The sequence below is a fragment of the Anolis carolinensis genome, unplaced genomic scaffold, assembly GCF_035594765.1.
Source record: "Anolis carolinensis isolate JA03-04 unplaced genomic scaffold, rAnoCar3.1.pri scaffold_14, whole genome shotgun sequence".
Classification (NCBI taxonomy): Eukaryota; Metazoa; Chordata; class Lepidosauria; order Squamata; family Dactyloidae; genus Anolis; species Anolis carolinensis.
The window spans coordinates 15342238-15369205 of record NW_026943825.1 but is presented as its reverse complement, the minus strand read 5'-3'; the positions used below and the strand labels follow the sequence as shown (position 1 = coordinate 15369205).

The 26968-nt window shown below is 40.3% G+C and overlaps 1 protein-coding gene across 4 annotated transcripts in view; it reads right to left on the bottom strand.

The window, feature by feature from the left end:
- gatad2b (GATA zinc finger domain containing 2B) overlaps nucleotides 1–26968 on the bottom strand; it is a 77928-nt gene that overhangs the window by 14791 nt on the left and 36169 nt on the right. For all 4 annotated transcript variants that reach the window (XM_008123272.3, XM_008123274.3, XM_016998509.2 and 1 more), the window contains exons 2-8: nucleotides 19474–19803; nucleotides 11893–12025; nucleotides 10389–10520; nucleotides 8552–8683; nucleotides 8245–8415; nucleotides 2325–2643; nucleotides 1040–1242 (exon numbers count right to left, since the gene is read on the bottom strand). In XM_008123272.3, coding sequence (XP_008121479.1) covers nucleotides 1040–1242; nucleotides 2325–2643; nucleotides 8245–8415; nucleotides 8552–8683; nucleotides 10389–10520; nucleotides 11893–12025; nucleotides 19474–19802 — 1419 coding nt within the window. In that variant the 5' untranslated portion in view covers nucleotide 19803. The remainder of the gene's footprint in view (nucleotides 1–1039; nucleotides 1243–2324; nucleotides 2644–8244; nucleotides 8416–8551; nucleotides 8684–10388; nucleotides 10521–11892; nucleotides 12026–19473; nucleotides 19804–26968) is intronic.

Below are 26968 nucleotides of genomic sequence, written 5' to 3'. Positions count from 1 at the left end.
AAAGAGAACTCCAAAGATCATCTAGGTGGTTTCATAAGACCATAGGTAAGAAAAGGGACCCTCAAAGGCCATCTAGATGATCTCATCAGGCCACCAGAAGACCACAGATAAGGAAAGGGACCTCAAAGACCATCTAGATGGTTTCATAAGACCATAGGTAAGCAAAGAGACCTCCAAAAACCATCTAGATGGTCTCATAAGGCCGTAACTAAGCAAAGAGACCTCCAAAGACCATCTAGACAATCTCATAAGACCATAGGTAAGGAAAGGGACCCTCAAAGGCCATCTAGACAGTCTCATAGAACCATAGGTAAGCAAAGTGACCTCCAAAAGCCATCTAGATGGCCTCATAAGGCCGTAGCTAAGCAGAGACCTTCAAAGACCATCTAGATGATCTCATAAGACCATAGGTAAGCAAAGAGACCTTCAAAGACTATCTAGACGATCTCATAAGGACGTACCTAAGCAAAGAGACTTTCAAAGACCATCCAGATGATCTCATAAGATCACAGGTAAGTAAAGGGACCTCCAAAGACCAGGTAGACTTAGGTCAACCCTAATTCTAAAGTTTAGGACAGGGGCCAGGTCAATGATCTTGGAGGGCCGCATCCGGCCCCCGGGCCTTAGTTTAGGGACCCCTGCGGTAAATGTTGGAAATAAATAAATAAAAACACAATTTTTTGTGAAAATGATTTTTTTTGCAAGAAACATCTAGGAGTGTACAAAAAACTTGCCGTCTCATCCAACGGCAAGTGAATGGCCAAAGTCACTTGTGACTCAACACAAGAACAGACCCAATGGAGAATTGACATCAGAAGCAGACACAAAACCTTTGTGAAGATAGTGAATGAATGGGACAAGGAATCATAGAAGCTTAAAAGTTGGAAGAGACCACTAAGGTCATCCGGTGCAACCAACCCTCTTCTGCCGTGCAAGAAAACACAATGACAGCCTCCACGATAGATGGTCACCTAGCCCGTCTGCTTAAAAACAGCCAGAGAATTGCTGTTGTTGCTCCACTCGCTTCGCTGGGTCTCACCTGCTCCTGTTGCAGCGCTTTGACGAAGGCGTTCTTCAGCCGGTTGGTGTGCTCTGCCTTGAGGGCCTTCTTCTGGTTGGAGGTCATGCACTGCTCGCACAAGATCTTGCCGCTCTTCTCCTGCTTCCAGTGCGGGGTGAAATCTGTGCGGCACTGGGCGCAGCTGAAAGGCTCCACTCGCAAAAGGGAGGAGCAAGCTTTGCCTGCAAGATTGGGGTGGAGGAGAAGACCGAAAGGAGTCAACCAAGACCATCCCTTCTCCAGAGGGTTTCCTAGCTATACGTCTTTGCGTGAGATTTCCAAGGATTCGGGGTCCAGCGGATGCTAACCACAGACCTAGGGCCCTTCCACACTGTTATATAACGCTAAATATAACCCAAGGCAAAAAAAAATCCCACAATATCTGCTTTGAACTGGGTTATCTGAGTCCACACTGTCATATATTCCAGTTCAAAGCAGATAATGTGGGATTTTTATTCAGTTGTGTGGAATGGGTCCCCAGAGATTTTTAACTTATGGTTTTTCACTTTAAAAAAAAAAGATTTTTATTGAATTTTATAACTTAAAACAGTGAGGGGCAACCTTTCGCACTTGGTGTGTTAAAATTCACCAAAAAACCTAATAATAATAATAATAATAATAATAATAATAATAATAATAATAAGTTTATTTGTATCCCGCCTCCATCTCCCCCGAAGGGGACTCGGGGCGGCTTACAGCAAAATCAAAATACAAACAATGATAAAATATAAAACATCAGGACAAAAACAAAAACCAATAAAAAATATACACAATAAGTCAAAAAAACGCAACGCAGAATTAAAACATCAGGTTAAAAACAATGAGGTTGCAATAGTGGATAAGCAAAGAACCTAGAATGACTTGGGTGGTGTGTCACTTTGAGAAAAAAACCCGTAATTTCACAATATATATAATTTAAATAACAAAAATATATAATTGTAATATATACCTGTATTTAATAAATCAAAAACTATTTACTACCATTATTTCCATGTACAACAATCTATGGTACTCTTGCAGCCCATCATTGTTTTAGGGGAAACAGGATAGATATGAAAACAATGTTATGGTTGGGGTCACCACAACATGAGGAACTGCATTAAGGGGTCACGGCAATAGGAAGGTTGAGAACCAGTGCACTAGAGGAAAGTTACTCCAGAAGTAGTGTATCCAAGAGCACACCCCCCTCGCTTCCCCGCAAGGCCGGCACTTCCCCTCGCCACCCTGTCCCCCTTTGCGAGGCCAGTCCCGCGCTGCCCTTTACCTTGGCTGTCAATGACGCTCTGCACCACCTCCTCCAACCCCACCATGTAGATGAACTCGCTGTTGGCTGCGCTGGGCAGGAAGTGGAGCAGAGGGGCGGGGGGCTTGGGGGGCGGGATCTCCAGGAGAGTCTTTTCCAGTTGCTTGCGCAAGGCCAGCTTGGCGGCCGCCTGGGAGTTGGCCGCGTCGCTGAGGGCACTGGGGCTGGGCAGCGGCGAGGAGACCCGGTTGACCGTGCCCGGCGGCTGGATGTGGGAGGCCAGGTTCATGTAGATGGTGGAGGACGAGGAGCGTTGGCAGGGGACAGCGGAGCTGGATTGCTGAGCGGGAGCGGAGGAAAAGAAAAGAGGTGAGGGAGGGGATGATGCTGAAACCAAACAGTGTTCAACATTTGCAGTCAAGGAGAGAGACCAGAGCACAGAAAGAGAAGGTCCCAATATGTTACCAATTTGTAAAGATACAACCACCAAAGACTTTCTTTTTCTTATTCACTTTAGATGGTAGCGTAACTTGGTTTATAATATATGCGACACAGGCTTAGATGTTGGAAGAACAATAACAAGTTTATTCAGGCACAGAGCTTAGTGGTTATAATGTTGTTTCTCACTAGGAGGTATTTTTATTAACAGTTACAATACTAGAATGAGATAAGTCAAACTCTCTAAAGCAGGGGTCCCCAAACTAAGGCCCGGGGGCCGGATGCGGCCCTCCGAGGTCATTTACCTGGCCCCCGCCCTCAGTTTTATAATATAATATAGTGTATATACATATAATGTTGATAATAATATTATAATGTAATACAATATAACACTAATAATAATACCATATAATAATATTAATTATATATTCTACTAGCTGTGCCCGGCCACGCGTTGCTGTGGCGAAGTCTGGTGTTCTGGGAAATAAAGTCTTGAGGAATTGGTGGTAGTTAAGGTCAAGGGTAAAGGTTTTCCCCAGAGATTAAGTCCAGTCGTGTCTTACTCTGGAGGTTGGTGCTCATCTCCATTTCTAAGCCGAAGAGCCGGCGTTGTCCATAGACTCCTCCAAGGTCATGTGGGATGACTACATGGAGCGGCGTTACCTTCCCGCCAGAGCAGTACCTATTGATGCACTCACATTTGCATGTTTTCGAACTTCTGGGTTGGCAGAAGCTGGGGCTAACAGTGGGGGCTCTCTCCGCTCCCCCAATTCAAACCTGTGGCCTTTCGGTCCAGAAGTTCAGCAGCTCAGCGCTTTAACACGCTGCGCCATCAGGGGATATTATTTCCTAAAGGTTGTGAATATACAATATTTCTGATTGGTTTTTTTTGTTTGTTGGAGGCAAGTATGAATGCTGCAATTAGGAAAAATGATTAGGATGTAATGGCCTTGCAGCTTTAAAGCCTGGCTGTTTTCTCCCTGAGTGATTTTTTTGTTGGGAGGTGTTAGCTGGCCCCGATTGTTTCCTGTCTGGAATTCCCTTGTTTACAGAGTGGTGTTGTTTGCGATATTTTATGTGCTTCTACTGTCTGTGGCCCTGAGAAAACAGAGGATTTTCCAGACTTTGATGATGGGAATACTTTGTTGGGAGGTGTTAGCTGGCCCCGATTGTTTCCTGTGTGGAATTCCCCTGTTTATTTACTGTCCTGGTTTTAGAGATTATATTGTTCTGCATTATTCTATCCCAGTAATTATTTCATATTAAAGAAGAATCTCACTTATCCAACATTCGCTTATACAATGTTCTGGATTATCCAACGCAGTCTGCCTTTTCATAATCAATGTTTTTGTAGTCAGTGTTTTAAATTTATTGTGATATTTTAGTGGTAAATTTGTAAATACAGTACAGTAGAGTCTCACTTATCCAACATAAACGGGCCGACAGAACGTTGGATAAGCGAATATGTTGGATAATGAGGAATTAAGGATAAGCCTATTAAACATCAAATTAAGTTATGATTTTACAAATTAAGCACCAAAACATCATGTTAGACAACAAATTTGTCAGAAAAGTAGTTCAGTACACAGTAATGCTATATAGTAATTACTGTATTTATGAATTTAGCACCAAAATATCACAATATATTGAAAGCATTGACTACAAAAATGCGTTGGATAATCCAGAACATTGGATAAGCGACTGCTGGATAAGTGAGACTCTACTGTAAATACTACATAGCATTACTGCGCATGGAACTACTTTTTCTGTCAAATTTGTTGTATAATATGATGTTTTGGTGCTTAATTTGTATAACGATTACCTAATTTGATGTTTAATCGGCTTTTCCTGAATCCCTTCTTATTATCCAACATATTCACTTATCCTGCCGGCCTATTTACGTTGGATAAGTGAGACTCTACTGTATATTTCTAATCTTATATTATCTGCTCAGAACTGGATTATCTGAGGCCCCTTCTTCACAGCTGTATAAAATGCCCACTGAAGTGGATTATATGGCAGTGTGGAGTCAAGATAATCCAGTTAAAGCAGATAATATAAGATTATAAATGGTTTATAGAGCTGTGTGGAAGGGCCTTGAGTCTACACTGCTATATAATCCAGTGCAAATTAGATAATCTGTGGAAGAAGCCTAAGTGAGGCCTAAATTTGCCTGTTCCCTAACTGAAACCTGGCTGTCCCTTGGTTGCTAGGCAACGAAGTGGGCAGAGATTAGCCCTCTAAACTGGCAGCAATTGGATAAAAACAATTATTGCTCTCCCTCTAATTAGGACTTTATTTTTCTTTTCTTTTTGTTGTATCAACCTTGAGGCGTGGATGATGGGTTGTGTTGTCAAATTTTGAGGTTGGGGGGCCTGTACTTTTGTTGTTTTGTGAATTGCTGTGATGCCATCACTCTTTTATATATATAGATATGACATATAATATTACTAATAATATTACAGTATAGTGGTATAGTTCAATAAAGTAATATATAATGCTAATATTGTGCCATGGTAATAATATAATATATTGTATGTACATATAATATTGATAATAATATTATAATGTAATACAATATAACACTAATAATAATACCATATAATAATATTAATTATATATTCTATATGCCATATAATATTACTAATAATATTACAGTATAGTGGTATAGTTCAATAAAGTAATATATAATGCTAATATTGTGCTATGCTAATAATATAATATATTGTATGTACATATAATTTGTAAGCCACTCTGAGTCCCCTTTGGGGTGAGAAGGGTGTGATACAAATGTAGTAAATAAATGCAGTAAATAAATAAATACATTTTAGACTTAGGCTTGCCCAAAGTCTGAAATGACTTGAAGGCACACAACAACAACAACAGCAGCAACAACAACAACAACCCTAATTAACCTGACTATCTCATTGGCCAGTAGCAGGCCCACACTTTCCATTGAAATCCTGATAGGTTTATGTTGGTTAAAATTGTTTTCATTTTTAAATATTGTATTGTTCATTCATTGTTGTTGTTGTTTTGCACTGCAAATAAGACAGGAATTTGTTCGAATTTTTTTTCAAATGATAATTCGGCCCCTCAGCAGTCTGAACGATTGTGGACCGGCCCTCTGCTTTAAAAGTTTGGGGACCCCTGCTCTAGCCAATCACCAGCAATGAGCTAAATGAGATCCTTGCATGTGGAAATGATGGGTTAAAAGCCTGCGGGTTGCTCCCAATTCCAGCGACTATTTAAAAACGTATGATTAAACTTGTGAAGCATCAACCAATACTATTTTGAAATGATGACAGACAATTCTCACAGCTTCAATTTGCCGCCGATCATTTTCACCAGGAACTTTAAATGATATTTTAATACAACAGTTCGACGATGCCACTAACAAGTTAATTACCTAATTAGCTTAATAAATCTCCTTAATGATGTACAAATTGGTGTGAACTGCTTACAGCCGTCATGTTAACATCCGTGTCTCCGAGCTCAAACGGGACCGTATCTCGCTTCTTTTTGCTGAATCTTGGCCCTACTCGCACAATAGCAACGTGGCCACGTCGTCAGCATAGAAGTCTATTGCTCTGCATTTTGTCATAAATGGATTTGTATCAAAGATGAATGGACGAGAGCCAATTATTTTGGAGACACCATTCTAAAATACTGAAGGCTGAAAAATTACATTACAGGAGGTGAAGAATTAATGGACTATAATTAAAAGTTGCTGAATTGCTGACATTGATAAGAACCGTGACAAATGATTAACTTTTGGGTAAAAACAATGTGTTTACATTAATGAGAGACAATTTATTTATTGATTTACTTATTAGCGACATTTATATAATAAAATAATAATAAAACAGTATATCATTATATATTATTACAGTATATATTATTTATTAGCGACATTTATATCCCGCCCTTCTCACCCCGAAGGGGACTTAGGGCGGCTTACAAGTTATATATACATACAATATATTATTAGTATAGCACAATATGAGCATTATACATTACTATATTGTACTATACCACTATACTGCAATATTATTAGTAATCTTTATTTATTTATTTGCGACATTTATATACCGCCCTTCTCACCCCGAAGGGGACTCAGGGCGGTTTACAAGTATATATACATACAATATATTATATTATACAACTATATCGCAATATTATTAGTAATATTACATGCAATATAAATATACAATTATAATAGTGCATTATTATTATATTATATTACATTATAATATTATTATCAATATTATATATATATACACAATATATATTATATTATTAGCATAGCATATAAGCATTTTATATTATTATTGTTATTGTTGTTGTTATATTGACACAGGAGACATGGTGGAATTATGTTTTCCAATGGCTCTTTTATATAATATAAATATACAATTATAATAGTGTATTTTTTTAATATATTGCATTACATTATAATATTGTTATCAATATTATATATATACAATATATTATATTATTAGCATAGCACAATATAAGCATTATATATGACTATATTGTACTAGTCCACTATACTGCAATATTATTGGTAATATTACATGCAATAAAAATATACAATTATAATAGTGTATTATTATTATATTGTATTACATTATAATTTTGTCAATATTATATGTATATACATTATAATTATATTATTAGTATAGCATAATGTGAGTACAGTAGAGTCTCACTTATCCAACATAAACGGGCCGGCAGAAGCTTGGATAAGTGAATATCTTGGATAATAAGGAGGGATTAAGGAAAAGCCTATTAAACATCAAATTAGGTTATGATTTTACAAATTAAGCACCAAAACATCATGTTATACAACAAATTTGACAGAAAAAGTAGTTCAATACGCAGTAATGCTATGTAGTAATTACTGTATTTACGAATTTAGCACCAAAATATTGCGATGTATTGAAAACATTGCCTCCTTATTATCCAACATATTCGCTTATCCAAGGTTCTGCCAGCCCGTTTAGTTTGGATAAGTGAGACTCTACTGTGTGTACATTTGTGGGAATGCTGAGTAAAAATGTAATTCCCCTTTGTTAGCCAATGTAACTGTAGTTTGTGTATCCAATGTAGTTACATAGAATCTGTATGTTGTTCTGTTAAAGTTCTGATTTACCTTCTCACATTGAAATTGCAATAAAAAGGCCCGGCCTGGGGCGCAGGTGGGAGAGCAAGCCAGCTGCAACAAGCTGCAATGAATCACTCTGACCAGGAGGTCATGAGTTCGAGGCCCGCTCGGAGCCTATGTTTGTCTTGTCTTTGTTCTATGTTAAAAGGCATTGAATGTTTGCCTATATGTGTAATGTGATCTGCCCCGATTCCCCTTCGGGGTGAGAAGGGCAGAATATAAATGCTGTAAATAAATAAATAAATAAATAAATAAATAAACCTTTGTTTAAAAAGCATTCATGACACATTTATCGCTTGGTACTGAACCCGCAACGCTTTAATTTGTTTTACTCACCGGCTGGTAGCTGATGGCGGGGCTCATGCCCGGAGTGGTGGTGCGGATGAGTCCCGGTTTCGAGGGGATGCGCTGCCCTTGGAGCTGAGTGGGGTTGGGCGCAATGACGCGCTGCGACATAAGCATGTGCGGGAGGGCCGTGTTGGCGGCCGATCGGATGACGCTGTGACCCTGCCCAGAGAGTCGGGTAGAAAAGCCACAGCCGTGTCAGCCGGAAGAGCAACAGGGCCGTTCTAAACCCCCCTCGTTCTCAAAGTCCACGCTATCGATCTGCCCAAGTTTTACGACACATTCGGAGATCTCTTACCTGTAATGTGCGGAGGTTCTGGGGCTCAACCCCCTGAGCTCCAGGCCGAGAAGGAAGTTTGGACAGAGCCTGCTGTCCAACATGGGCAGGAGATGGCTGGACAATTGATGCTGCGTTCTGGACAACCGGAGTCTAGCAAACAGGAAAACAGAGAGACTGGCGTGATTGTTCAGGGAGAACCTAAGTCCTAAATGCCCTTACATGGGAAATCTGGTTGGCTCCATATATGTTCTCTTTGCACTAATGGGTGAAGCAAACATGGAGCATACTTTCCATGGAACTGCGAAAATTGTGACTTTCAGTGGAAGACATCGCACTGGAGGACTTAAGAATTGGCCAGAGAAGACAAAATATGTCCACTGTAGGCATTGCTAGTCTCCTTCAATGCTTTTCTATGGTCAATTTCCAATAGAAACATACCACGGAAGGACATATGGTTTGGGCCCAGGTTATTTGAAGGCTTGTATGTTTATGAACCTGTTAGAAAGTGAAGATCCTCTGAGGATGAACCACACACGAGCTGGCCCTGCTTAAGGTGACGGGCACTTTCGCGCTAGCACTACCTCTTGCAAGAATAATAATAATAATAATAATAATAATAATAATAAGTTTATTTATATCCCGCCTCCATCTCCCCCGAAGGGGACTCGGGGCGGCTTTCAGCAAAATCAGATACAAAACAATGATAAAATAAAATATGAAACATCAAAGAACAATAACAAAAACCAATAGTAATATATATACGGCAACTGAAAAAACACAACGCGGTATGAATAATAATAATAATAATAAGTGTATTTGTATCCTGCCTCCATCTCCCCCGAAGGGGACTCGAGGCGGCTTACAGCAAAATCAAAATACAGGCGATGATAAAATATGAAACATCAAAGGACAACAACAAAAACCAATAATAAAATATACACAATAGGCGAAAAAATACAACGCAGAATTAAAACATCAAATTAAAAACAATGAGGTTGCAATAGTGGATAAGCAAGGTGCACATTATGAGTTAGGGTCATTAATTTCATCGGAATCAGCAGGAAAAAAAAAACTCTACAGGATTTCAATTTACTAGCCGATTCTGTCATTATTAGTAGGAAGAAGTCCCAATTTATGTTGTCAAAAGCCTTTTCTGCGTCATTAATTTCATCAGAATCAGCAGGAAAAAAATGGTAGAGGATTTCAATTTTTATACTAAACTATACATTTAGTTTCAATTTTATTAGACCCTAAAAATGGCATTAAATGTCGTGCGTATGCTGACTGACTGGCCTTCAAATAAGGAGTCTAGATCAGCAACTATTTCAGTTTGAGACTTCACATTTTGGGAAACTTGGTTTAATATCCGACTGGCGCGACAGTTAAAATTTGAACAAAATTAGAGACGTGATATTAATGAAGACATTGTGGCATTGAATGTTTGCCGTTTATATGTATGTTAACCGCCCTGAGTCCCTCTGGGGAGAGAGGGCGGTCTAGAAATATTATTATTATTATTATGAGTTACAAATTTTTAAATAGATAAAGTGCAATAGATTCATTTAAGGTCACATTAGGTAGGGAGGAGCCCTGAATTAATATCAAGTAATATCTGAGAGCCGCTCCAAGCACTGTGAGAGGTAGCGCTAGTGAAAGAGGTAGCGTTAGCGGCCTTGGGCGGGATGCGGAACCTCGTAACTCAGATCGCTGTGTGTATCTCAAAGCAAGAAATGGGCTGAGTGATGGCTTGTATTGCAAAAAAATCACATGTTGCGTTGCTCGTAAGTCGAGGTATCACTGTACAAAAGCCTGCCCCCCACTTTATTATACAACCAGCCGAGAGTTGATACCTTACCTTCTGTACCACGTTCTCTTTTTGTAGCTGGCTCTGCCGTAGCTTCTTCAGCAGCACCAGCCGGGCCTCCTCCAGCCGCAGCTCGTCCCGGAGCTGCTTAATGAGCTGCTGCCTCTCCTCAAGGCCTTTGCCCTGCAGAGAGAGGCGAGAGGAACACCATTGCATGCATCTTCCTGAAAGGTCCACGTCTGGTACCTTGAAAGTGGCCAAAGATCCAAAGAGATTGAGAAGCAAAGATCAAGCGCTTCTCTTGTAACTAAGTTCTCCCTCTCTGCCCATCAGCTCTTTTCTAAACTAGGCTCTTCCTTCGATGAGGCCAGCAACATCATCTCCACATCATGTCCTAATTAGGATACATTTATTCAGTCAACAGAATTCACCTTTATGTTGGCCCCTGGTCCAACAGGTGAGCCAGTATCTCAGGGAATCATGGAATTGGAAGAGATCCCCACTCCTCTTAAGGCTAGAATACTGTCAAAAATATTAAAAATTAACTAGGCATATCTCTGATCTTTGACATCTCCGGACACAGACCAAGCGCTGGCAAAGAACAGATGTCGGCCATAAAATGGGCCAGACTCTACTGTACTATGTGAAACTCCAGTGTAAATTAGGTGTGAGAGGAGGCTCTGTGAGAGCGAAGCTGTTTATCTGTATGAAAAAGAAGCCCAGGGTGGAAGCAAACAAGGAAGTATAACGAACTTTATTTGTGTTATGGAAACCTTGGTTTTGTAAATAAGGTTTTATTTTGCTACTAAGAAAAGCCTCCAAAGGAAGAGATAACATTGGTCTCTGTGTGTTTTATTCTTTTTATCACTTTTGGCTACTGGTGCTGGGTCACGCTGCTGCTAATAAGTTACTCTGCTATACATTTATGGGGAGGGTCTTTTGTTTAATAAGACCACTTGCCCAACAAATACACAACTAAAGGATCTTTGAGAGGTGATCATCCAACTTTTTCCAACTTCTGAGCCCACCAACTTCTGAGGTAGGCCTCAACTTTCTAAAGTTGGAGTACTCTGAATCTAATAGATCCAGTATTATCCTCTGCGGTAGCCAAAAATGCAGCTCACTTGGTAATCCGTAAGACAATCCTCTGAATATGGGACTGGGGCTATCTCGTATTCTTTTGGCTAAACATGCTAAATTCTTCCATCTCTTCTGCATAAGCTTAGTTTTCAAACCCTTCACTGACTTGTTTTACCTGACATACTTCAGTTTGTCAAATTGGATGCCCCAAAAGTGGACACAGGGGTGCACTGAGCACAAAAAACCCCTCCTCAACCTCTGCAAAAACTATGAATTTTTAAAGGCCAGGAATAATCTCAGATGGGCAGATTTATACTGAATGGGAATCTAACAGATACGCAAACAAGCAATTTTCTGACAATTCATGTGCAGAGGGGGATCTTGGGTACTTCCTGAAATCAAGCCACCTAGTATTCCAAGAAAAAGAGCCCCAAAGAGATCCTGTGTTATCTGGGAGTCGGCATTTTCCTCTTACCTTGAACATTTCCAGATTGGCAGCCTTGAGCCGCTCTTCCATGCGGGAGCTGGAGCGGGGACTGGAGGCTTCGTTGTCAGAAAGGACGATGATGTCCGGTGACGGGGTGAGCCGGCCCCTGTCCTGGTCACTGCTGAATGTGGATTGAGAGAAAAGAACCAAGTTACACACTTTTCCTGAACCAATGTGTCAAAAAACTCTTAACGTCAGGTCAGTAAATAAAGAGCAACACTCTGAAAACAGGGGAGTTCCAGACAGGAAACTATCAGGCCAGCTAACACCTCCCAACAAAGGATTCCCCCAGGCAGGAAGCAGTCAGGCTTTGAAGCTGCAAGGCTGTTCAATGCTAACCAAGCTGGCCAGTTGCAACATTCACATTTGCCTCCAACAGACAAGAGTTCTCTCTCCCACTCTGGACATGATTCCACAGATATATATAAATATATTATTATTATTATTATTATTATTATTATTATTATTATCATCATTATCATTATTATTATTTTATTATGACACAGCAAACAAGATAGATATGCTGGATTTCATATCACAAAATCACAAGTCGAACACTTCCCAAGTGTCTAGGACTGTGTGATGTATTTTCGGATGATGCGTGCAGATCCCAGCAGGGTGGCCTTTTGCAGTTGGCAGATTGTAATTTTGTCAATGTCTATTGTTTCCAAATGCTGGCTGAGATCTTTTGGCACGGCACCCAGTGTGCCAATCACCACCGGGACCACCTGCACTGGTTTCTGCCAGAGTCTTTGAAGTTCAATCTTGAGGTCCTGATATTATTATTATTATTATTATCATCATTACTATTATTATTATTATTATAAACCCCACTTGCCTAGTTTCCAACAGACCTCACAACCTCTGAGGATGCCTGCCATAGATGTAGGTGAAACGTCAGGAGAGAATGCTTCTGGAACATGGCCAGACTGCCCGGAAAACTCACAGCAACCCCATGATTCCAGCCATGAAAGCCTTCGACAACACTTAGGTTTGAATTTGTTTGTAAATTGGAACAGGTACATTTTTAAGTGTAACTCCAGCCAAAGATAAATAGATAGAAATATAGCTTTGGATAACATAGGGAAATCTTAAGACACCTGTCATTTGTAAGTCAGGGGGACTGCCTGCATTGTTATTAAACTTCATGGTTATCAAACTTTTTTTTGAATAACCATGAATGGCCCTTGCTCTTTAATCAGGTACTTATCACTTTTTGGAACCCCCGGTGGTGCAGAGGGTTAAACCGCCGAGCTGCTGAACTTGCTGACCGAAAGGTCGGCGGTTCGAATCCAGAGAGCGGGGTGAGCTTCCGCTGTTAGCCCCAGCTTCTGCCAACCTAGCAGTTTGAAAACATGCAAACGTGAGTAGATCAATAGGTACTGCTCTGGCGGGAAGGTAACGGCACTCCATGCAGTCATGCCTATGGCCACATGACCTTGGAGGTGTCTACGAACAATGCCGGCTCTTCGGCTTAGAAATGGAGATGAGCACCAACCGCCGGAGTTGGACACGACTAGACTTAATATCAGGGGATTAAGTCTACCTTTACCATGGATTTTGTCATAGTATATTTATTGTATCTTAACCTATGGCTTGTTTTATTGTTGATTGATTGTTATGTTTTTATATTGTTTGTGACCTGGGCTTGGCCCCATGTAAGCCGACCCGAGTCCCTTCGGGGAGATGGGGCGGTGTATAAAAATAAAATTATTATTATTATTATTATTATTATTATTATTATTATTATTATTATTACCATCACTTTTCATAAATGTCTTTGTTTAAGATCGATCTGTAACATATTAGTTCCAGCTCTAATGCTTCTGGACTTTGGTTCTGATTTCGTTTAAAGCTGTTCTATTTGCCCACATTTTGAAACAATTCACGTAATGCTCATCTACCCTGTTTCCCCGAAAATAAGACATCCCCAAAAGATAAGACCTAGCAGAGATTTTGCTGAATTGCTAAATATAAGGCCTCCCCCAAAAGTAAGACCTAGCAAAGTTTTTGTTTGGAAGCATGCCCGGCGCTCGCCAAACAAAACACCAGAGCATGCAGAATTGGTAAATGTAAATAATGGTAGTAACAAGAAATTCTTGACAGGAGTCACAGTTTGTCTGGTTTGGTTATGTTGGTTTGTGATGACAACCACTGTACAGTATATAATAAATGTTCATTTTTTTTTTTGTTCAATAATAAATGTGAATTCTTCTTCATGGAAAAATAAGACATCCCCTGAAAATAAGACCTAGCGCATCTTTGGGAGCAAAAATTAATATAAGACACTGTCTTATTTTCGGGGAAACATGGTAGGAAAGGTGAATGAATGGCTGGTTTGGAATCCCAACCCATTTGACATCCTAAGGTTGTGTGCTATTTGTACAAAGTAGCACTGAAAGGACGTCATCAAAAATGACCCGAACCCTGGATTCTTCATTTGCAAATGGTCAGGTTCTACATTAACATTGGGTCCAATTAATGGGCTGAGAACTAAGTTCAGGCAGGCAAAGAAGCAAGACCCATCTCAGATATTATTCTTATTGAGGAATCCAGGTTCTCAACTCAACAGGAGAGAAGAAAACTCAACAGGGGAAGCAAATACTTTTACAAGTAGCCCCGCTCGGATTCAGAAATGGTTCAGATTAGAAGCCCGAGGAGAAAAACCCTGTAATGACAAAATTACCTGAACTCCATTGCAAACACTGGGAGTTCTGGGACGGCCAGACCCGAGACTGGACCAAACGCTGACCCAGAAGTCAATGGTCAGTCTCCCAAAACGTCCGCCACTTCCTATCCCTTGGAGACGAGTGATGCCGTCGAGCGGGAGCCAATTGCGGCGGCCCACCATTGTGACATCACACCCACACAAAGGGAGGTGCGGCCGGGGCATATTTTTGTGGTGCTCGCTGTCGGCAAAGCCCCCCAAGAACAGTGCAAGTACACAGGGAATTTTCTTAGCCTCTCACATCATGCTTGGTTAAGGGTGGAGAGACCCTTCTTTGACAGAATACCCAGAATACATTTTTTGTTGGCTGAGAAATGCCTATCACCAAGTGCTGAAAGGCTTCGACACGGAGGTTGGCCCATTTGCATAATGTTCACCATGACCTGAAAAAAGGTGGGCATCTTTTAAGAAACTAACGCAAACCAAGTCAGCCGGGAGGACAAAGAGTCTCGATCCTCTTTGGATGAAGCTGAGAACATTGAGCTACTCATGTAGACTGAGTATGATTGCAGCCACTAACAAAGCTAATGCAATTCTATGCTGACATCCATGAGTCTAGATCAGGGGCCCTCAAACTTTTTAAGTGGAGGGCCAATTCACAGTCCCTCAGACTGTTAGGGGACCGGACTATGATGAAATAGTCCAAAATTAAGATGGTTTTTGTTGTGTGCCTTCAAGTCATTTCAGACAGGTCAACCCGAAGTCTAAAGTTTAGGACAGAGGCCAGGTCAATGACCTTGGAGGGTCTTAGTTTGGGGATCCCTGATCTAGATGATTTCATAAGACCATAGGTAAGCAAAGAGACCTCCAAAGACCATCAGAAGACCATACAGAAGGAAAGGGGACCCCGAAGGCTATCTAGACAATCTCATAGGACCATAGGTAAGGAAAGTGACCTCCAAAAGCCATCTAGATGGTCTCATAAGGCCGTAGCAAAGCAAAGAGACCTTCAAAGACCATCTAGATGATTTCATAAGACCATAGGTAAGCAAAGAGACCTTCAAAGACCATCTAGACGATCTCATAAGACCATAGGTAAGCAAAGAGACCCTCAAAGGCCATCTAGATGATCTCATCAGGCCATCAGAAGACCATAGAGAAGGAAAGGGCCCCCCAAAGGCCATCTAGACAATCTCATAAAACCATAGGTAAGGAAAGGGACCCTCAAAGGCCATCTAGACAGTCTCATAGGACCACAGGTAAGGAAAGTGACCTCCAAAAGCCATCTAGATGGTCTCATAAGGCCTTAGCAAAGCAAAGAGACCTTCAAAGACCATCTAGACGATCTCATAAGACCATAAGTAAGCAAAAAGACCTCCAAAGACCAGGTAGACTTAGGTCAACCCTAGGTCTAAAGTTTAGGACAGGGACCAGGTAAATGACCTTGGAGGGCCGCTTCCGGTCCCCGGGCCTTAGTTTGGGGACCCCTGGTCTAGATCAAGGGAAGTAAGCTTTGGTCAGACCTCACCAGGAACAATACTGAATCCAGTTCTGGGAAAGCAATTTAAGAAGGATGTGGATAAGCTGGAATGTGTTCGGAGAAGAGCGACCAAAATGTCGCTAATAAGTAATAAATAAATAAATTCTGGGCATTTAAGGGAGACATTGACAAGCTGGAATATTCATCAGAACTGTTAAGATAGTTGGATATAGACTGCTTGGGAGTCCAGTGGAGTCTCCTTCTTTGGAGGGTTTTAAGCAGAGGCTGCATGGCTGTTGGGCAGGGTGAGATTGGATGGCCCTTGAGGCTTCTTCCAACTACAGTTTGGCTATCCTTCTATCGGGAGTGCAATAGAAAAGGACGATGGCCAACAAGCAGAGGCGGTGGGGCAGATGGTGTGCAGGCGGGCAGTCTGAGCCACACACCAGCCAAACGGCATGGTGTCCAAGGCACGTTTGCCTTGCGGGCACCTCTCCTTCCGCCCACGGCTGGCACCTCGCCTCCCTGCGACTTGCGACTGCAGGGCTGAGTCAGGATTTTGCAGCAGCTCAAAATGGAGTCCAGGGGCTTGCCAGCATTTCTCCGAGAATCACAGAATCACAAAGTTGGAAGAGACCACAAAGGCCATCCGGTCCAACCCTTCGGTGTGAGAGCGAAGTTGTTTATCTTCATGGCCTCGAAGGAACAGCAACCAAGATCGACCCGTTGTATGCATTACAACATGTCAAAACGTTTGAACCAGAAGCAAGTAAAAACACCACTAGCACACGGATGAAATCTATCTATATATATAAAAGAGTGCTGGAATCATGGCAGCGGACAAAACAACAAAACTAAACACCCCACAACCTTGAAAACTGACAGCACAACCCCTCATCCATGCCTCTAGGTTGATACAACAAAAACTACCACCAATTCCTCAATACTTTATTTCCCATACCACCATACTTTGCCACAGCAACGCGTGGCCGGGCACAGCTAGTAGTAATAGGAAATCTCCAATACCAAGTCCCATAAGCACTTTATTAGAATTAAGATCGCATATCGCACTCTGCACTTGCCCTATAAGCCTTATATATCACCTGTCACATCAGCACTTTTAATCTTGTACCCATTACTCTGGCCCGGCCCAGTTCTATTGTGTTTTAGCGTATTGTTATTGCTTGTTGTTTATACTGTTTTAATTGTTTTTAATTTGCTTTTTGTTTTGTATTGTTATATTGTGTGTTGAGGCCTTGGCCTTTGTAAGCCGCATCGAGTCCTTCGGGAGATGCTAGCGGGGTACAAATAAAGTTTAATAATAATAATAGTAATAATAATAATATATTAAAGGTAAAGGTTTTTGCCTGATATTAAGTCATCATGTCTGACTCTGGGGGTTGGTGCTCATCTCCATTTCTAAGCCTTGTCCGTAGACACCTCCAAGGTCATGTGGCCATTGGCATGATTGCATGGAGCGCCGTTACCTTCCCGCAGGAGCTGTACCTATTGATCTACTCACATTGGCATGTTTTCGAACTGCTAGGTTGGCAGGAGCTAGGGCTAACAGCGGGCGCTCATTCCGCTCCCGGGATTTGAACCTGGGACCTTTCGGTCTGCACATTCAGCAGCTCAGTGCTTTAACGCACTTCGCCACCGGGGCTCCATGTATGCATTACAACATGTCAAAACATTTGAATCAGAAGCAAGTAAAAACACCACTAGCACACAGATGAAATAGTACAGTAGAGTCTCACTTATTCAACATAAATGGGCTGGCAGAGCGTTGGATAAGTCAATATGTTGGATAATAAGGAGGGATTAAGGAAAAGCCTATTAAACACAAAATTAGGTTATGATTTTACAAATGAAGCACCAAAATATCATGTTATACAACAAATTTGACAGAAAAAGTAGTTCAATACGCAGTAATGCTATGTAGTAATTACTGTATTTACGAATTTAGCACCAAAATAACACGATGTATTGAAAACATTGACTACAAAAGTGCGTTGGATAATCCATAACGTTGGATAAGTGAGACTCTACTGTATATACAGCAAAAAATACTGGAGATCTTTGGGGGAAATTCACCTTGATTTGGGGAGTTGTAGTTCACCTACATCCAAGACAGCCCTGGGAACCCAAACACCAATGGATCTGGACCACACTTGGCACACAGACCTGATTTGCCAAAATTTGATTACTGAAGGGTTTGGGTTAGGGACCAGACCTTCCTTTCTGGGAGTTGTCGTTCACCCACAACCAGAGAAACTGTGACCTCCACCGATGATTGACCTGGACCAAACTTGGGACACAGAACCCCCTTGACTCACTCATCCTTCTGGAGGGGTTGGAGGGGACAGACTCACCAGAGTGGGAGTTGTAGTGCACCCTACAGCCAGAGAGCACACTGAACCCCACCCATGATGCATCCAGAGCAAACTTGCCCAACATAACAAACTTCTGATGGAGTTATCGGGGTTAACCTGACATGATATGAGTTGCAGTTCACTCACAACCTTACGCATTTCGTACAATTAAAACATTGACTTTTTCAAATACAGTAGAGTCTCACTTATCCAACAAAAACGGGCCGGCAGAATGTTGGATAAGCGAATATGTTGGATAATAAGGAGGCATTAAGGAGAAGCCTATTAAACATCAAATTAGGTTTTGATTTTACAAATGAAGCACCAAAACATGTTTTACAACAAATTTGGCAGAAAAAGTAGTTCAATACGCAGTAATGTTATGTTGTAATTACTGTATTTATGAATTTAGCACCAAAATATCACATGCATTGAAAACACTGACTACAAAAATGTGTTGGATAATCCAGAACGTTAGATAAGCGAGTCTTGGATAAGTGAGACTCTACTGTACAAAAATGCAAAAAATTGTATTTTTTATTGCTGATGTTTTTATATTGTTGATGTCCGGGCTTGGCCCCATGTAAGCCGCCCCGAGTCCCTTTGGGGAGATGGGGCGGGGTATAAAAATAAAATTATTATTATTATTATTATTATTATTATTATTATTATTATCATTATTATTATTATTATTAGATTCCTTTCATCGAGGTATTTTAATCTAATGATTTTATCTTATATTGCTGCTATAGTCCCCCCCCCCCACCTTTGAAGTTGACTGAATGGCATTGGTGGTTCTTTGATATTATTACTGTTGTATAAACCTTTGTTTTAACTTCTGTTTTATTATCTTCTTGTGTTTTAAACTGTGTATATTGTTAATGTATTTGCGCTGTTACTTTTGTAACATTGTGAGCCACCCCGAGTCCCCACGGGGAGATTGTGGCGGGGTATAAATAAAGTTGTTGTTGTTGTTATTATTATTATTATTTGCCCTCTTCCTTCCTCCTTTATATGATGTCTTTGGAGACAAAGGGCCTTCCACTTACCTCCTCTTTGCGCTCATGTCCACCGGCTCGTCGTTGATGTTCTCCTTGCCCGGCCTAGCCGAGGAGCGTCCATCGGCGTGGGGCCGCAGGTTCCCGTTGAGCTTCTCCTCGTAGACCTTCAGCCCGTCCTGCTTGACCGGCAGCTCGTGGGGCACCTCGATGCCCGCCAGGTCCTTCCTCTTGAGCAGTGCCAGCATCTTCAGCCGCTCCATGGCTTCGTGGCCCTCCATCTTCAGTCGCTTGGCCAGGACGTCATCCCGCTCCTCGGCTTGGTCCAGGCTCCGCTTCAAGAGGTTCAGGCGCAGGGCGTCCTCCGTCATGCGGTCCATCCTAAGGGGGAAAAAGAGAGGCAGAAAAGTCATCTATGAGAGAAGAGGCACAAAGGACTGATCCAAAAAACAAATCTGACTGAGGGGCCATGCCATGTGTTACACATCTCCTAGGTCTGAGTTGGCCACATATATACAGTTTATAATACAATTATATTATATATTATTATAATTATTATATATATATATGAGGAAAGGAATGCGGAAGTACAGCCACTACTGGACGGTGAAGCAACAGCTCCCCCTGTGGCCGGAATCGTGAAGCTGGAAAAATGTTAAAAATGCCTCTGTCTGTCCAATGTATGTTGTTTGTCTGCTGGCATTGAATGTTTGCCATATATGTGTTCATTGTAATCCGCCCTGAGTCCCCTTCGGGGTGAGAAGGGTGGAATATAAATACTGTAAATAATATATATATATATATATATATATATATATATATATATATATATATAAAAGGGTAACGAAATTTCGGCCTAGGACAAAACAACAAAACTACACATCCCAAAAACACTAAACTTGGCAGTACAACCCCTCATTCATGCCTCTACGTTCATACAACAAAAAGAAAAGAAAAATAAAGTCCTAATTAGAGGGGGAGGAATAATAGTTTTTATCCAATTGCTGCCAGTTAGAAGGCTAAGCTCCGCCCACTTGGTCTCCTAGCAACCCACTCAGCCCAGGGGACAGGCAGAGTTAGGCCTCACTTAGGCCTCTTCCACACTGCCTATAAAATACAGATTATCTGATTTTAACTGGATTAGATGGCAGTATAGACTCAAGGCCCTTCCACTTAGCTATATTACCCATTTATAATGGACTTAATGTCAGCGGAAAACCTTTACCCTTTACCTTAACTACCACCAATTCCTCAATACTTTATTTCCCATACCACCAGACTTCGCCACAGCAACACATGGCTGGGCACAGCTAGTGTGTATATATGTGTGTGTGTATAAAATGTAATGTGCATTTTATTATGGAGTAAACAACAAAACCACTGAACCAAATCACACCAAATTTGGCCACAAAACACATAGTCATCCAAAATATGTTTTTCAAACAAAAAAACCTAGAAAAGTAAAATCCAAATTAGAGGAAGAGCAGCTCCTGCCAACCTAGCAGTTCGAAAACAGGCAAATGTGAGTAGATCAATAGGTACCTCCCAGCATTAATGTTTCAGTTAATCACCCTAATTAGCATTGGAAAGGTGGCTGCTGGCTTCCCAGTGACAAAGGACTCTTGCCACACCCTGGACTCTCCACAGATATATATTTTTTCCTTTCCTAGTTTATCCATACCTCACAACCTCTGAGGATGCCTGCCATAGATGTGGGTGAAACGTCAGGAGAGAATACTTCTGGAACATGGTCTCACAGCCCGAAAGACATGCAACAACCCTGTGATCCCGGCCTTGAAAGCCTTCGACAACACAATTTGGAATATGTTTGTAGAACAGCTGAGAAAGCTGACTGTGAATCTTATGTCCCAAGCAAAGGTGAAGATACAGAAAAAGAAAGGAGGGCAAATATTCTGGGCTAATAAATCACACACTCACATTCTTGCAACAACATATATATATATTTTTATGGGAGCCCCGGAGGAGAATGTCCTCCATCGGTGGAGAAGGCTTGGCTGGGAATGCCTTTCGGAGAGCCAAAGCGGAGCCAGGGAAGGCAGCCGGGCAAGATGGGGCACGCTTTTTGGGGAGAGGTACGCCTCCGGAGCCGCAAAAGCCCGCCTGCCTGCGTTGGGCAATTGCCTCCGCTTTAAGATGAATCCTGATCAGGATGCATGGCTGCCTAGCTAACATGTCTGCTCTGAGACTGGCCCAAGTTTTGGAAACAGAAAAGGAACCATACAACGAAGCTACAACACCCCTTCCCCTAATATTTTTTGTTAGAAAGAGTTATCTTTAATATATGTTTATGGTTCTAATTCCATTTACTTATGTATGTGTGTCCGTCTGTCTATTTGTTCCTTTTTTCCCCCCTCTGCTCTTTACGTGAAAGGTGAGTTTAGTTGAAACACCCCAATTATTTTGGGTTGAATAATGTGCCATGAATGGCTGCTCGCACCACAAAATCCACAGCAGCATATTGATACTGCGAACATGTGAGTAGATATGTTTACTACTATATCTGGTAAAAAGATAATTTCTTGTTTGTAACTTAGAATACCGCATATCTTGGGGTGCTTTGACATGTCTATTTTCACAAGGTCTATACAATGGATGATTTAAATGTTATAAAGAGCACAACATTAGACAAATTTCCTTTTATTTTTATTTCTGTTAAGAATTAAGAATACCTGATGCAGAGCCATCAATAAAGAAATAATAAAGCTTTTGCCGCTTACCAGAAGAAGGGTTACCGAAACTGGGATAAAACCCGGGAACCAGTTGTAAACGGCATGTAAACTGCGTGTAAACAGCGTGAATGGATATACTACCATCTACTCAGGAGCTACATCAACTTTGACTCTGTCTACTTGGCTTTACTATTGTTCCAAAACCTGTGGAGTCCTGAGGAATCCCTCCAGAACTGCAGAGACTCTGAATCGGTTTGCCTTTAAGCCAATCCAATCCTTGTAGGACTGCAGAGAATTATATCATTTTGTTTGATTTATAATACTGAGTTAAATACTTTTGAATTATATACCTCAGGACTGAGTATTGTTTCTGTGAATGTTATATGTATATGATGCTCCAATATAGATATTGTGTACTACTTATGTGTTGAACCACTATTGTGTTATACAGTTCATTACATTGAATAATGTGCGCCAAGTTTGGTCCAGATTCATCAAACCATGTATGAACAAACCAACAATACATACATACATACATACTGTATATACTCAAGTATAAGCCAAGTTTTTCAGCCCTTTTTTAAGGCTGAGAAAGCCCCCTTCAGCTTATACTCGAATTAAAGTTATTTATTATGTTACTCTGTTGTTGTTGTTGGTGTTACAGTAGAGTCTCGCTTATCCAACATAAACGGGCTGGCAGAACGTTGGATAAGCATATTTGGATAATAAGGAGAGATTAAGGAAAAGCCTATTAAACATCAAATTAGGTTATGATTTTACAAATTAAGCACCAAAACATTATGTTATACAACAAATTTGACAGAAAAAGTAGTAATTACTGTATTTACGAATTTAGCACCAAAATATCAAGATGTATTGAAAACATTGACTAAAAAAATGCATTGGATAATCCAGAACGTTGGATAAGTGAGTCTTGGATAAGTGGGACTCTACTGTATTATTATTATTATTATTATTATTATTATTACATTTATTATTTTACTCTATTTATTATTATAATATTTACATTTTACTCTATTATTATTTTTATTACATTTATTATTTTACTCTATTATTGTTATTACATTTACAGTATTTTACTCTATTATTATTTTTACTACATTGATTATTTTAGTCTATTATTGTTTTTACATTTACAGTATTTTACTCTATTATTATTTTTATTACATTTATTATTTTACTCTATTTATTAATATCACTACATTTATTATTTTACTCTATTATTATCACATTTATCATTTTACTCTATTATGAGTATTATTACATTTACAGTATTTTACTCTATTATTATTTTATTACATTTATTATTTTACTCTATTATTATTTTTATTACATTTATTATTTTACTCTATTATTTTTTATTACATTTATTATTTTACTCTACTATTATTATCACATTTATCTTTTACTCTACTATTATTACATTTATTATTTTACTTTATTATTATTGTTATTATTACATTAATTATTTTACTCTATTATTATTGCTATTATATTTCCATTATTTTGAAATTTACCAATAGCTTTTGCATTTCCCACCCTGGGCTTATACTCGGGTCAAAATGTTTTCCCAGTTTTTTGTGGTAATATTAGGTGCCTCGGCTTATATTTGGGTTGGCTTATACTCGAGTTTAACGGTACATCCATCCATACATACATTGTCTCTCTCTATCTAAGTCCTCTGTCGACTTATGGTGACCCCATAAATCCTATAACATTTCTTAGACAAGCAATAAGGACACAAGACCCCCAATTCTAGTTTTGGGGGGTGACTAGGAGCACCGACTTATGTTTTAACGTCAAATACAAAGGCATTCCTTGCCTGGGAACCCTGATGCCAAGCCTCCCTGGCACAAGGCCTCCTTTGTGCCAGTCCTCGCTTGGCATGACCCGGCTTGACCCAGACTTTCTCCTTAGGAGCTACGGGCAGCTCTTCTCGATCCAGACCTCTGTCCTGTTCCATTAATTATGTGACGAATCACAAGCATTCAGATATGAGGGTGATTTGAACAGACTTGGACTAAACGTTGCCCTCAATTGGCCTCCCTGGCTTTGGGATTCAAGCAAAAATCACATAGAAATCTTGACTTTCCTAAGTCAAGGGGGTCTTTGAAAGGCTGGAGGTGGTTGAGATGGGACTTAGAGGAGACCGAGGCTCAAGATATGACACTCAGGAAGTGATCTTCTCTCCGAACAAGAGGTTAAAAGCTAGCAGTGGAGGGGGAATGGATATCCCAAGCTCGCTGAAAGCAAGGTGGACCCAAGACCAATTTCTCCCTAAATCTGTATATATTTCAAATTTCAATATTAATGCCAAAAATAGGTTGTATGGTTTTACATAGGATTTGTGCTACGTTAGAACAGTAAAGACAATATATCACTTCGGTAAAATAAATATTAACTATTAGAGTCCCCGGTGGATCAGTGTGATAAAGCGCTGAGCTACAGAACTTGCGGACCAAAAGATCACAGATTCGAATCCGAGGAGCGGAGTGAGCGCCCATTGTTAGCTCCAGCTTCTGCCAACCTAATAATAATAATAATAATAATAATAATAATAATAATAATAATAAAAAAAATACAGTAGAGTCTCACTTATCCAAGCCTCGCTTATCCAAGCCCCTGGATTATCCAAGCCATTTTTGTAGTCAATGTTTTCAATATATCGTGATATTTTGGTGCTAAATTCGTAAATATAGTAATTACAACATAAGATTACTGCATATTGAACTACTTTTTCTGTCAAATTTGTTGTATAACATGATGTTTTGGTGCTTAATTTGTAAAATCATAACCTAATTTGATGTTTAATACGCTTTTCCTTAATCCCTCCTTATTATCCAAGATATTCGCTTATCCAAGCTTCTGCCGGCCCGTTTAGCTTGGAGAAGTGAGACTCTACTTTAACTGCAAAAGGCCACCCTACTGGGATCTGCACGCATCATCCGAAAATACATCACAGAGTCCTAGACACTTGGGAAGTGTTCGACTTGTGATACGAAATCCAGCATATCTATCTTGTTTGCTGTGTCATACAACGTAGTTGTGTCAATAATAATAATAATAATAATAATAATAATAATAATAATAATAATAAGTTTATTTATATCCCGCCTCCATCTCCCCCGAAGGGAACTTGGGGCGAAATCAAATACAAGCAATGATAAAATATGAAACATCAAAAGACAAAAACAGAAACCAATAATAAAATATACACAATAGGTGAAAAAAACACTTGTGGACCGAAAACAGAGTAAGCACCCACTGTTAGCCCCAGCTTCTGCCAACCTAGCAGCTCGAAAGCATGCAAATGTGAGTAGATCAATAGGTACCGGTCCGGCGGGAAGGTAATTTAGTCCTGCTGGCCACATGACCTTGGAGGTGTGTATGGTCAATGCCGGCTCTTCGGCTTAGAAACGGAGATGAGCATCAACCCCCAGAGTCGGACACGACTGGATTTAATGTCAGAGGAAATCCTTTACCTTTATCTTTATTAAATAACGAAAAAATAAAATAAGGTGTAAACACTAAACCAATGATCGGCAACCTTTTGCGCTTGGTGTGTCAAAATTCGCCAAAAAACCTAGCATGACTTGGGTGGTGTGTCACTTTGAGAAAAAAAAAAAACATAATCTCACAATATGTATAGTTTAAATAACAAAAATGTATAATTGTAATATATAACTGTATTTAATAAATCAAAAACTATTTACTACCATTATTTCCATGTACAACAATCTATGGTACCTCTTGCAGTTTCCACGCTGATTTCTCTCTATTCTAGTTTCAATGTAGTCATGAATAATGAATAATATAATAATAATATAATATAGTAATAATATAATATACTACAATAATAATAGAATAATAATAGAATGATATAATAATAATAATATCTATCTATATGTATATATATAAAAATGTAATGTGGATAATTTCCATGGAGTAAACAACAAAACCACTGGACCGAATCACACCAAATTTGGCCACAAAAGTCATCCAATCAATCTGCCGTGTGTCAGCAAAAATGGCTAGGCGTGTCAGTGCTGACACGTGTGTCATAGGTTGGTCATCACTGCACTAAACTAATCTGGGAATTGCTACTGCAACATATCCAATGAAATGGTTTAAAACCAGTATTAAAAAAATTAGGACTAAGTATGTTCCAGACATCATGTTTCCTCTAGGGATACATCCTACGTGTCCCCCCTTTCAACCCAAAATAAATGTCATTTTTGTGTGTGTCAGGAGCGACTTGAGAAACCGCAAGTCGCTTCTGGTGTGAGAGAACTGGCCATCTGCAAAATACCCTACCTAGAGCCGAGAAGCACCAGCGGCAATAACAACGTCACACAGGTCTGAGAAAATAGAGAGATGTGGTGTGGAGGAATGAAATGAAAGCTAGATGGAGATGGGATGGAGATCTTTACCAAAAACAAGTCATGCCAGACTAATCTGATCTCTTTTTTCGATAGAGTTACGAGTTGGGTCGATACAGGGAATGCCGTGGATGTAGCGTACCTGGATTTCAGTAAGGCCTTCGACAAAGTCCCCCACGACCTTCTGGCAAACAAACTAGTAAAATGTGGGCTAGACAAAACTACGGTTAGGTGGATCTGTAATTGGCTAAGCGAACGAACCCAAAGGGTGCTCACCAATGCGTCGTCTTCATCATGGAAAGAAGTGACAAGTGGAGTGCCACAAGCAGGGCTCCGTCCTGGGCCCGGTTCTGTTCAACATCTTTATTAACGACTTAGACAAAGGGTTAGAAGGCACGATCCTCAAGTTTGCAGACGACACAAAACTGGGAGGGATAGCTAACACTCCAGAAGACA